Source organism: Bombus affinis, chromosome 1 (assembly GCF_024516045.1).
Source record: "Bombus affinis isolate iyBomAffi1 chromosome 1, iyBomAffi1.2, whole genome shotgun sequence".
NCBI classification, from domain to species: Eukaryota; Metazoa; Arthropoda; class Insecta; order Hymenoptera; family Apidae; genus Bombus; species Bombus affinis.
In genome coordinates, this window is record NC_066344.1 from 20,521,633 (window position 1) to 20,535,538 (window position 13,906).

At 33.3% G+C, this 13,906-nt stretch overlaps 1 protein-coding gene across 3 annotated transcripts in view; it reads left to right on the forward strand.

Moving 5' to 3' along the window:
* The window catches only part of LOC126917395 (putative aminopeptidase-2), a 69,893-nt gene extending 65,704 nt beyond the window's left edge, over positions 1–4,189 (forward strand). For all 3 annotated transcript variants that reach the window (XM_050724224.1, XM_050724215.1, XM_050724233.1), the window contains one exon: positions 3,775–4,189. In XM_050724224.1, coding sequence (XP_050580181.1) covers positions 3,775–4,020 — 246 coding nt within the window. In that variant the 3' untranslated portion in view covers positions 4,021–4,189. The remainder of the gene's footprint in view (positions 1–3,774) is intronic.
* Positions 4,190–13,906: the final 9,717 nt, after the last annotated feature.

The window sequence follows — 13,906 nt, forward strand, 5'->3', positions numbered from 1 at the left end:
CTTAGTTTTTGATATGGTCCCCGAACCTCGCTTCTCCGTGGATCTTTCGCCGTTTACTGGCTCTTTGAGATTTGGTTGGTAGCACTACACGCTCGATTTAGCTTAGCAACCAACACTGACCTTGCACCAGATATTGGTAGATTCATCTGTGCAAACTTGTTTCTTAATTCTTCCAACGTTAGATTTTCCTCACTTGAAAATTGTTCCCCTTCACAATTTGCCATCTTAGTTTCTTCAATAATATCACTTCTATACACACGATATTATTCTCAACGGCTAACGATATTGTCTTTTATCACACCGCTTTCCGATCAAAAACAATAAAAAAAAAATTATATTGGCACGGACGAGTTCCCAATTTGTAGGAATGTTATATTATTAGTTTGTAGGAAACAGTATGATTAATACAAAATCGTTTGCACTCACACGAAATCGAATATAATATCCCGTTTCACGTATTCGTTACTCACTACTTCTACGACTACGGTTCAGGTGTAGTGGTTGTCCATGCTGCTTCTTGTATAATTTCTTGCAGTTGATTTTGTTCTCGATTAGTTCTTTAAATGTTTGTGATTCGGTGCTTTTATTGCAAAGTGATTCTGATTTGCTATAAAGTATCGGTTTGCTTGTGTATTCTATTATTATCGGTGTATGTGTATTATTATCGGAGCTAAACTCAAGACTGGGTTGTAGCGGCACTCGACAACAAATACCGCTACACAACACTAACTAAGCAACGAACACGGTAGCGAAATGGTTAGCGCTCTAGGTTTCGAACGTTCGGGACCCGGGTTCGATTCCGGCACCCGTGATCTTATTTTTCTGCCACGCATCAAAATAATAGAATAATTAACAGTGCCCCAGCAGCGACATCTACAGCCGACAACTATTACTGTCACCGACGACAACATAACGCCATACACACCTCTACAGGGTGTTATTTTTAATTTGTTTGTGTTTAGTCCTTTTATAACTGCAAAATCAAGCAAGTCAGGAATTTTGTTTCGATCTGTCGTTGACCAGTATGTTGGTTTTCATGTAGATAATATGTTGAGATTGCTTGTTCTATTATATTTTTCTTGTGGTCTACCTATGTGTGTTAATTCTTGAGCTCCATAGTGTGTGCTTTGCATTAAAGTCTCCCGCTGCGATGTGTTTGTCATCTAAGGATTAAAAATACTGTTCCCATTTTTGTGATGTCATTTTGTGTCGCGGTGGTGCATATACAGCTGACATCTGGATGTAATTGCTGTTAGTTTGTATTGTATCTGTGGTTGCTTGAACGTGTTCCTGACTAATTTGATTATATAAGTTGTGTTTGATATCGTTTCTTACAATCACTGCGGCCCCTTCGTGTGCTTTTCCTGAGGGCTGTTTGGTATCATAGATGGTGTAATATGGTATTTTCATGTAGTCTTTTGGTATGAAATGTGTTTCTGAAACAAGTAATATGTCAATATTATTGTTATACAGAGACGTTTTAGTTTCTATGACCCGTTGTTGTAGGCCATTGGAGTTCCAAGCTGCTATTTTTAACGTGTCCATTTCTATTTTTTGCTGAACATGTTTGTAGGTAATTGTAGCATGACTGTAATTTGTTGCGTTTGTTGTCTGAGTGCTGCATTTTGCTCACTTATCATTTTTTCCATTTCACACTGCACATAGTTCTTTTTTCTCAACGGAGGCCTAGGTTATCATGCGATACTTATACACATACTAGGGAGAGGATACATACTTGGGTGAAGTTTTTGCTCTACGGTCCCTCACTCTCACACGTACAATACAAATTTATTATATATTCAACATAGATATATATTAATACTATTTATTATAGGAAAAAGAGCTAATACAATTTCTAAATTATAACATTCTTTTTGTTAAGTAACAATAATTTATTAGATAGAATAATGACACTTTTATCGTGAAAAAGTTCACTTTTAAAATCAAATTTTTTCTAATATTTCAATGTTAACGATTTTTTAGACTTTTCGCTCTTTATTACATATAGAATGCAAATTAGAAGCCATAAAATTGCGAAAAAGCTTACATAATAATTTAAAAATGCAACATAAATACAAGTTTTACAGAAATAGATTTTTGTCAATTTGTAAATTATTTGTTAACATACAGTTAATTGAAACTCATTGTGGTCTAACTTATTTTTTATAAAATAGTGATACAAATTTATTACTATAAAAACATTACATTGACTCAAAGTATTTAACATTGAAAGAACACATACTGAAGATGTTCGAATAAATAGCACAGAACATTTTTATGGTTACATGTATTATGTGCATCGTATGAAACTTTTCTAAATTTTATAAGTACTATACATTGTGAAACGCGAAGATCATAATTATTATACTGGTAGAATATAGACCTAATAAAAAAGAACCGCACATAGAGATTACAACACATTTATTGCAAATATACATTTAATAAAAAATTAATATAAAAAATAAAAATTATCTTTTCTGTTTTATAGAAAGAATTATTGGACTTTATTAAGTAAGGTTTTTTGTATGTGTGTATGCAAATTTTTTTTCTATTACTATTAATACTTACTATTATACTAATACTTGATATTATTGCTTATTAATATAATTAATTATTTAAATATCTTGTTGGTCTTTGCGAGGCTTATTATTATTAAATATGTTGTAACCACTATACAAAGCATTTGGCTACAGGTGTAGACAAATTTAAAGGGTGATTCTGGAAGTTAAAATAAAAAGTAAATTAAGAATAAAAGAATTGTGTTTTCGGCTTTGTTTTTTTAATTATTAACAATTAACAATTAGTCGAAATAGCTTTGTTCGCGGGCAAACGTCCTTACACAAGCAACAGTAGGTCAGCCTACGCAGCGGAATGCACAGGGATTCTCAAATCTAAAGATACATGGCCAACAGCTTACCTCGAAGAAGTCGTAAAGAAGAAGAATATGATGTTTGAAGACGTAAAGTAACTTGTGCGACGTCTTGTGTGAAAAATCATAGATTAAATTATTTCTTCCGACATAAATAATTAATAAATACTAATATACAGAAACAATAATCATACAAATTTCATACGTGCAGCGCAATTGTCCGGTCCGCGGGTGTCTACAGAAAAATCACATACGCATTCTTGTTCTCGCATAAGTATTCTTGAGGTGCCACTAAATGTGGTCGAACGCTGTCATGAATGAACCACACACATTTGTATAACTTCAACAAGGTAAGCTACTGCCCATGTATCGTTCGATTTGAAGTTCCCTGTGCAGCCCGATTCTTAGGCTCATTTCCTTTCGTTTGTGATTTTCAATTGCCAATAATTAAATAATAAAACCGAGAACGCAATTCTTAATTTTCATCTTATTTTAGCTTTAAGAATCACCCTTTAAATTTTGTTATACTCGTAGCCGAATAGCCTGTATATATTTTCAGATTCATTATTTTACCAATATAATTATGATAATGCTGCCTCTCATTAAAGTGCTAATGAAATTTCGAAATGTTTCGTACAATACACATAATATATTTATAAAAAATTTGTACATATAGGTATAAAACTAAAGGGATAATGCTTGTAAGCATTGAAATACGCGACTAAACGCAAATTTTCAAAAACTTGACTTACAACATTATAATTTTCAACTCATGACATAGTAATAAAATTGGATCAAAGGAGAAACAGTATATATTAATGTCTTTATTTATTCATTTTTATTTGATTTACCAACAAAATTTCAACAATATATGAATATAATTATTGTTTTAACAAATATTGCAGCTGAACGAGTTAAGTAACAAAGTGGGCAACATCACAAACATAGTAGCAAGCATCAAAACTGCGAATACATCTGCTTCGAGCAACCTACAATGGTATCGAAATCATTCCAGTGTGATTAATGATTGGTTGCACGAAATGATTCATATTATGCAAGATAAAAATCCAGCTACTACAGTTGTTGCGAACAACTTAAGTATAATTTCTATGACAGTATTTTCGTTAATCGCTTACATAATGAGTCTATAGATATTACATTCATACGTTTATATTAATAAAGATATATATCATACGTTCTTCGAATACATATTAATATATATGCATATTAAACAATTTATAAACTATGTTTTAAATATATTGTGAAATTTAAACAATTAGTATTAATGGTGCTATTTTAAAATAAAATTATGTACATTATTTTATAAATATAACAATGATTTTTTATTTTCACCTGAATCCTAATTTTCACTCTTCATACTGTAGAACACAGGATAAAGTAAATAACCATAGTTTAAACAAACAATAACGATTATGAACTATACTAACGTATAACTCGAACAGAAATATAAGATATAACTTTTAAGCGAAAACGTGGTGAAATCTCCTCGACCGTACGTGCACGTAGCTGCGTCTTAGATAGCATTAATTAATGATAGTTGAATAGAATTAACATTTTTTCAGGAACAAATTGATAGCAGAAATGTTTTTGTGGGACCTGATTCCTAGTAATATTTAGAACAAAATAAGCGACTTTGAAAAAATGTTTCACCGGTACTTCTTAACCCAAATATCGGTTAAACATAAAAAATATGACTTTTGTTACATTTCGCTGTATACGATAGAAATTATTTGTCGTGAATAAGAGTTTCAGTAGACAGTTGTATCTAATAAAATTATCTTTAAAATAAGTCCTATTATATTACGATAAGCCTATTGTTAGGCCGCAAATTAATAAAAAGTGCGAAGAAGTCCGTTTTCTTAAATCGCTTATAACATTCATTAAAATAGTCGTAGAATATCGAAGCTCTGTGATATATAAATAGTCATACCAAAATAGTGGAACATATTTTGAATCGATCGGTTTGTTAGTTTTAAAACAATCGACTTGTCAACTAACGAAACGGGAAATATTTAATTTGCAATGAAAATGTATGATCCAGGTTTATCCTTACAGCTCGTACGCTTTCAGAAAGACCTATATTTTGATATTTAAATGAAACAAAAATTTGTTCATTCAATCGCTTAACTAAACCACAGCGATAATCATTTCTACATCACTGTAAAATGCGATAACCTTCGCACTTTTCATTCTACTACAGTGAAATACGTTTCAATAAAAAAAAAGACTTTTCTCTAGGACCAATTGCATCCAAGATAGGTTTTCTTTTAAAAGTCGTCAACGCCAAACTATTAAACACTAAAAGATGCAACAGACGTCGTTTTACAGTTTATTATTTGTATTGTACGCGGATTCTTTTTGTATTGATGTTTCATATTGATGTCCATAAAAGTTGGAAAACATACAAAGTTGATCCATTTTTGCAATAAGCGATCAGAGGGCTCCAGCGCAACGCGCGAGGATTCCACGATTTATGACTTTACTGCGCAAAAGCTATAACTCATGGAAAAAACACGCTGTCCCGGCAACTATAGTATCTAGAAACATAATTTTGTTTTAATTTAGGGCTACTAAAAAAAAGTAGACAATTCTTTACAATACTGGTTCACCAGAATACGGAAATACGTCGTTAAGTACGTGAAAGCGTGTAATAACCGTGCGTATTAGTTTATAAGCACATCGGAGGGGAAAAACAATGCAAGTTAAGCACGATCAAGAAAGTACCGATCCCCTTCTACACCATTCATACGAACTACATGGGCTCATTCAAAACGTGCAGAAAACACACCAAGAACCTGCTGATAATGGTCGACGCTTTCACAACGTATACGGTCATTGAACTAGTAAAGAATTTGAAGACGCTAGATACGATAAGAGTCCTTTTGAACTTGATGTACGTTTTTGGGGCACCCACAAGGATAATCAGCGATACGAGGCCGAGTTTCACGTCTTGCGGTTTCAAAATATACCGGAACACGTACGGTATTAAACGCGTTGTAACTGACGTCGCGACGTCGAGATCTAACGAACAATACGGACAGTATAACAAGACGATCGTTGACTCGCTCGTCACCACCGTCCTAACTAAAGACCCGCAGCATTGGGACCTTGAGAATAAATAGGTGCAAAATGTCTTGAATACAATACACAACAAGGATATTAATACAACGTCGATGAGAGTCCTGATGGGCTTCGATGAGCGGACTGTTGCAGGAAATTAGATCTTGAAATTTTTTTTTTTTTTTATTTATTAAGATTCACAATTTGTCCAATTTGGACGTTTGGTGGAATTTTTTAACAGTTAAATTAGCAGTTAAATTAGTTGGTGGCTACCCCCAGCGGGGTACCATCCTCGTGTTTGCTAGGTTATGTCCTTTATAAAGTCTGCTGGGTGGTTCCTTTTTAGTCTTCTGCCCATGTTTATGGTTTTGTACGTTTCCGCAGCTAGCCGGTTTGGGTGTGTTGCTATTCTTGATTTGTATTTTTCTGAGTATCTGCTAATTTCTTCCTTGACCGTTGGGATTCCCAGGTCCCTCCGTATGTCTTCGTTTCTGACGTACCAAGGTCCGTTTACTATTGTTCTAAGGATTTTAGCCTGTATTACCTCTATTTTGTTTATATGGCTCATTGCTGCCGTCCCCCATAATGGTATTCCGTACGTCCAGATTGGTTTTATGATCGTTTTATATATGTTTAATTTATTTTCTATGCTTAATTTGGATTTTCGGCTTGTTAGCCAATGCATTTGTCTCCTTGTTTTCTGTATTTTTTCTACTATTGATTTGATGTGTAGTTTCCATGTGAGTTGTGTATCTAAGTGGAGTCCTAGGTATTTGACATGCTTTGTTTGCGTTATATGCGTGCCGTTCAATAGGATGTTTGGTGGTATCTTTTTTCGTAGCGTGAATGTAATATGGTTGCATTTATTGGGGTTTGCTTTTATTTGTTTTTCTTGTAGCCATTTTTCTATTTTTATGATATGTTCTTGTAGTATTTTGACTACCGTTTCTGGGTTGGTATGCCTGACTAGTATAGCTGTGTCGTCCGCGAATGTCAATACTGTGCTGTTGGTAGTTGTTGGTATGTTCGCCGTGTATAATGTGTATAGTATTGGGCCTAGGACTCTTCCTTCTGGTACCCCGGCCTTGATGTCTTTAACTTGAGAATGTGTGTCCTTGATTTATATTACGAAGGTTCTGCTGCTTAAGTAGGATTTTATTAATTGGTGTATTTGCTCCGGGAATTGTTTCCTAATTGTTTGTAGTAGGCATTCATGGTTTATTTTGTCAAATGCTTTCTCTATATCCATAAAGAGGGTTGTGCAGTATTGCTTGTTTTCTAATGCCATTATTATTTCGTTGATAACCCTGTGCATTTGCTCTATCATGGAGTGTTTGTTTCTAAATCCAAATTGGTGTTCCGGTATTAGTTGTTTTATCTCTATTATTGTTTTCATCCGGTAATATATTATTTTTTCCAGTATTTTGGAAAATACTGGAAGCAGTGATATTGGTCTGTAAGATGCAGTTTGGTGGGGGTCTTTTCCTGGTTTAGGTAACATTTTGATCTGTGCTAATTTCCATGGTTTGGGGAAGTATTGAATTCTTAGAATTGCATTGAATATTATTGTTATTAGTCTTATTGCTTTTGGCGGAAGGTTTTTCAAGATTTTACCATTGATTAGGTCGATTCCTGGCGCTTTGTTGTTTTTTGTTTTATCAATTATGTTTCTAATTTCTTGTGCTGATGTTTTAGGTATGGTGTATTCCTTGTCGGTTGTGGTAATAGTGGTTTGTGGATCCTCCTCCGTATGACTTTTGAGGTTGCTGTTGTTGATAATGTGTGGTGTGAATGTGTTGCAGAGATGGTTGGAGAATTCTTCAGCTTGTTCTTCGTTGCTTCTTGCCCATGTGTTATCTGCTTTTCTGATTGCCGGGACGGGTATTATTGGCTTCCTTATTTTTTTCGTGGCTTTCCATAGTGAATAGTTGGTGTTCTCGTGTGTGGAGAGTGTCCATATGAACTTTGCGAATTCGTTATCGTTGTGCTCCTTTATTTTGTTTTTTATTTCCTTTGCAAGTTTGTTTAAGTGTTTTTTGTTTTCTCGGGTTCTGTATTTTTGCCATTTTGCTTTTGCTTTTCTTTTTTCTTTGATTTTGTCGAGTATTTCTTGCGGGATTGTTATTGTTTGTCTGCTGGTTGGTTCGGGAGTAGTGGTTGTCCTTGCTGCTTCCTGAATAGTTGCTGTCAATGTTGCTACTGCCTGTTCTATGTGTTCAGGAGTTTTTAACGGGATGTTGCAGTTTATTTTGCTTTCTATTATTTCTTTGAAAGTTTGCCATTTGGTGGTTTTGTTGCATAGTGTTTCTGGTTTGCTATAGTGAATTGGTTTGTTTCTGTATTCAATTATTATGGGTGTATGATCGGAGCTGAGCTCGAGGTTGGGTGTTATTTTTAGTTTATTTGTGTTTAGTCCCCTTGTAACTGCAAAGTCCAGAAGATCTGGTTTTTTGTTCAGGTCAGTCGGCCAATGTGTCGGTGTTCCTGTGGATAATATATTGAGGTTATTATTTCTAATGTATTTTTCCAGTGTTCTACCTCGAGGTGTAATGTTTCTTGACCCCCAAAGCGTGTGCTTTGAGTTGTAGTCTCCCGCTGCGATGTACTTGTCCCCTAGGTCCTGGAAGTATTCTTCCCACATTTGTGTTGTTATTTTGTGTCGCGGAGGCACATATACTGCTGACAACTGGAAGCAGTTGCTGCTAGTTTGAACTGTAACAGTGGTTGCTTGTAAATATTCTTTGTTAACTTGGCTGTGTAGATAATGTTTGATATCGTTTCTGACTATCACTGCTGTCCCTCCGTGAGCTTTTCCTGAGGGGTGTTTGGTATAATATATGGTGTAGTATGGTATTGAGGTGATGGGCGTGATAGGTCTAGAATAATCACTCGTATCGTTAACAATAACAATTTATTAGTCTATGTTCGTGATGTACACTCGTGCGTAGAACACGCGATACAATTATCGGTACGCGGTTACAAGTTCGAGCTCGGTGGGATACGCTTCGCGGTGCGATTCACGTCGGAACGATTGTCCAGATGTCGAGAAGTTCGGATTCGCTATTACGTACGATTGCGGGCGGACGATTCAGATAGGCGTTTTCCAACTTGCCTCCCGACTCGCGATAGAACAGCATGAATTTGTGTCGCGATGATGCTCCTTAGGAAAACTGTGCTTGGGTGTGTCTAAGGATACGGGATCATCGGATTCGTTAAGGAAAGCGTTAGTTCAGAGAGTGAGGGAAATGGACGTCGCTGTTAATTGGCTAAATCGTGAGTTGGTGGTTGGAAAGAGATGGCAACTGCCCTTGAGAGAAAGTTGCTAGCGAGGAGCGTCGTACGTGAGGAAAAGCAGATTTCCGTAGTGGATGGTATGTGTGGGGACTATTGAGACAAAGGCTATCTGTTCCTTTAGAGAATCTTAGCTGCATGGATCCTAAGATTTATTGCGGGTCCTTAGGCTCGCTGTAAATATTCGGAGAGAGTGTATCGACATCTGGCAATCATCTGTTCGCAAGGTAGAGTCCTTGTGTAGCGAGGCACGGGACAGAAACCGTTGGGAAGTTTGCTGTCGAGTGCCGCTACAGTATTTTCAAATAGCTTTTTTGTAGTGAAGTGTGTTTCTGAGACAAGTAGTATGTCTATATTATTATTGTATATGAATGTTTTAGTTTCGAGGGCCCGTTGTTGTAGGCCGTTTGAGTTCCAGGCTGCTATTTTTAGAGTGTCCGTTTTTATTTTTTGCTTAGCACGTATGTAATTAGTTGTAGCATGACTGTGATTTGTTGGGTTTGCTGTTTGAGTATTGCGTTTTGTTCGCTTATCATTCTGGTTAGCATTTCGGTGTTCTTTATGGATTGTTTGAGCAGTTCTTTGATTTCTGCAGTGTCATTGTTACTATTGCTGTGGTATTGGTTGTGTGTATGTGTTGGTTGGCTGGTTACTTCAGCATAGCTTAGACCACCAATGGTGTTGGTGCTGATAGGTTTGGTGTTTATTGCTTGCTCTGTATTTGGTAATATTTCAGGTTTTGTGCTGTCCTGATGGGCTTGTGTGTTAGTGCTTGTCCTGCTTCGTAGGGGCGGGAACAGTTTACGTTGTAGTTGTTTTCTTACTTCACATCCTTTATAGCTGGCTGGGTGGTTTCCGTTACAGTTGAAACATTTAACTTTTTCTATTTTTCCAGAATATGGGCAGTGTACAGTTAAGTGATTTTTTGCGCACTTGACGCAAGCTGGGCTTCTGTTGCAATAGTTTTTAGTGTGTCCGTATTGTTGACACCGCATGCATTGAGGTATATCTTTTTTGTGTCGTGGTGGTTCGACTGTTACTATTGTGTTTAGTATTTGTTTGATATCATATATTTCCTTGTTATTGTTTCTGGGTTCAAGTTCTATTAAGAATAGTGGTAGTGGTTGCTTTGTGTCGAATCTTGTTATATTGTTTATTGTTCTTGTTTGATGTCCAATTTTAGCTAACTCATCGCTTAGTTTATGTATGTTGGTTTTAGGATGCAATCCTCTTATGACAATTTTATAGCTCCTTTTAGTTTTAAGCTGATACGTGTGGTAGATAGCATTTTTTTCTTTTAATGCTTTTATAACTTTCCTAAATGTTTCTGGTGTGTTTGTTTGTATTTTTACTTGATCCAATTTTGTTTGCTTTATTGTGTAGTTGTTTTTCTCATCTAGATTATTTAGTAGATCGATAAGCGGGTCTATTATTTGGGCCTCTACAAAGATTGGTGGTGGTTTTGTAATATGATTTGTTTGGATAGTGGTTTTATTTACGTGGTCAGCGTCTATTTCTTCCGTTAGTGAGTTGAAGGAGTTACTTAATGGTAATTCTTGCAGCCATCGCTGCTTTTCTGTAACTGGGTTTCCTATGGCACTTATGTCTGTGGTTGTTTTGCATTTTTTGCTAGCCTTCGCTGGCTTCCAGCTTTCGTCCTGGTAGTATCTTTCATGTTCTGAATTGCTATCTTCCTGTCTCCGATGCTCTTTTGTTTCTTCTGTCTCAATGTTAATTTGTTTGGTTTTTATATAATATGTTTCACCTTTTGTTGCTATGTTTATAGTTGGTATCTGCATTGTTATTTTATTTCCTCCTCACTATCACTTTGCAGCGCTATTACTTTGAAGCACTTTTTCACTATTCACTTATACCTGGAGAGGACGACCGTCTAGACACGTCCGTCCTCCTCGGCTGTCCGAGCAGGAGTGAGATCTTGAAATGTGATCTAAGATGAAGTAGGCCGCTTACATTTGACCCAGCTGCGAAAAGATATTGCGTGGCATATCACGTAGGGCCAGAAAGCGCAGAAGGAAAGGTAAGACTATAGTAGAAAAGGCACCTGGATGTATATTTATTATTTTTAAAATAATTAAAATTTAAATTTTTAAGTATAATTTTAGTTTGATTAATTTGTAAAATTATAATTAATAAAATGAATGAATTTAACATTAAAATTTTTATAAAATTATTTTTTTTTAGATTTTATTAATTAAACTAATAAAATAAGAAAATATAATTAATATTCCTCTAATGAAAATAATTGTTAGAATAAATAAATTTATTGAAAATTTTTGTTTTAAAATTAAAGTGTTAATTGTTATGAAAATAATATATGAAATTAAGTAAATTAATTGTTTAAAAGGAGAATAGAAGATATTTATATAAAAATAATTTATAATTAGTATTAAATTAATATTTAAATTTATGAATAAAATAAAATTAAGGATTAATAAAGTTTTCATTTTTATTTTGAAATAGAATTTGTTATATTAATATTATAATTAAATTTTTAATTTACAAAATTAATGTTTTAATTAAACTATATAACATTATATTTATAAGCAAGAAATAGTTTAATTAAAATAATAATTTTGGGAATTATTGATATTTAAAAAAAAAATTTTTTTGAAATTTAATGTCATATAAAAATTTATAAATTAAGTTTTTAGATTATATATATATGTCGGGTTGGCGTTACGATTAGAGTTAGGGTTAAGGGCGTAAAACGAATCCCTATTGACACTAGACGTGATCATTATGCAATAGAGGAGATATTTACCAGTGCAAACATGACCATGATAGAATTGGACAAGTAATCGCGATAATTTGATACTCGAGAAACTAATGACGATGATCCTAGGTTCAATAACGAATCCATGGTCAACGGGATGACGAACTCTACTCTTCTTTAGCGTCTGAGTTGTACTCAATGTTAATGCATGGGGCAATCACTATGTATCCGAGAGTTACTTGAATCGTTGTCGAGATCGTACCGGAGAGTGACTCTCCGTCTCGACGATGCCGTCGAGGAAAACTATAATGGGTGGGTCTAAGGACATAAGATCCTCGGATTCGTCAAAGAAAGCTTTCGTTCCAAAGGTGAGGGAAATTAGCGCTGTTGCTAATTGGTCGATCTCCATATCGGCGTTTTGAAAGAGATGCTGGCCGCCCAGTATGGAATTGGTTTATATATATATATATATATATATATATATATATATATATTAGTAATATAAATAATATAATAATATTAAGTTTATTATAGATTATTTAATTTTTAATGAAGCATTTTTAATATTGATAATTATGTTAAATTATAGAATTTATTTTTTAAAGTTTTTAATTAGTATTAAACATTTAATTGTAAGAATTTTATTTTATTTAATATTAATGAATTATAGTGGATTTCTTTATTTACTTTATTTAATTTATTCAGTGTGTGAAAGAATTTTAGGATTATCATTATTAGTAAGGATAAATTATGAATATGGACATCAAAAAATTAATTTTGTAAATTTAATATAATGAATGAAATTTTAATTTTATTAGTTGTAATATTTTTTATAAATTATATTAATTTTTATATTTTAAGAAATTTAATATTTCTAATAAGATTTTATTTTTTAATAAATATTAGTTGAATTAAATGAATTAATATTGTTGGGGGTTTAAGAAATAATTATTGTTCAAATTATTTGATTTTAATAATATTTTGAGTATTTGGAATGATCTTTTTAAATTTAAATGAATTAAAAAAAAGTTGTTTAGTTTTAAATTTAATATTATTATTTTTGATATTATTAAATTTTATGGTTATAGATTTATTAGTATTTTATTTTATATATGAGGCTAGATTATTATTAATTTTTTATATAGTAATGGAATGAGGATATAGAGAAGATCGAATTTTAGCTGCATTTTATTTGATATTTTATACTTTAGTATTTTCTTTACCAATATTATATTTAATTTTTAAAATATTGGAAAGAAGAGGTAGAATAATTTTTTTTATTCGAAATTAAAGAATTTAAATTTGATTATTATTTTATTTTATTTATTTATTCATATCTTTTTTAGTTAAAATTCCAATATATATATTTCATGGTTGATTAATTAAAGCACATGTAGAAGCTTTATTTTTTAGATCAATAATTTTAGTTTCAGTTATATTAAAATTAGGAAGATATGGAATATTACGTTTAATTTTAATTTATAAGAATAAATTTATTAATTTATCTTATTATTTAATAATAATTAATTTATTTGGAATATTGATTTTAAGAATAATGTGTTTGTTTCAATTTGATATAAAATTGATTATTGCTATATCTGCAGTAATTCATATAGGAATTATATCTATAGGAATATAGGAATATCAGGAGAACTGATATTGGTACTGCGGATCAGTGAATCTGCCGCAGGCGCAGATAATAAGCTACATTAAAAATTCAAGGGACCGTTTCGGATTCATGCCGTTTTTCCGAATGATCTCTATGACGTAGAGGATATATGGGAAGGGGTTAAATGGTTTCGGATAGTGATCGGATGAACACGTGGATCACGATACAGGTCGTCGACCACGATGGGTCTGGAATGATCTGTCCGTCATGGGAATTGATAACTGGTTGTTAGAATGGACGCGACCAGTCCTGGGAACGCAAT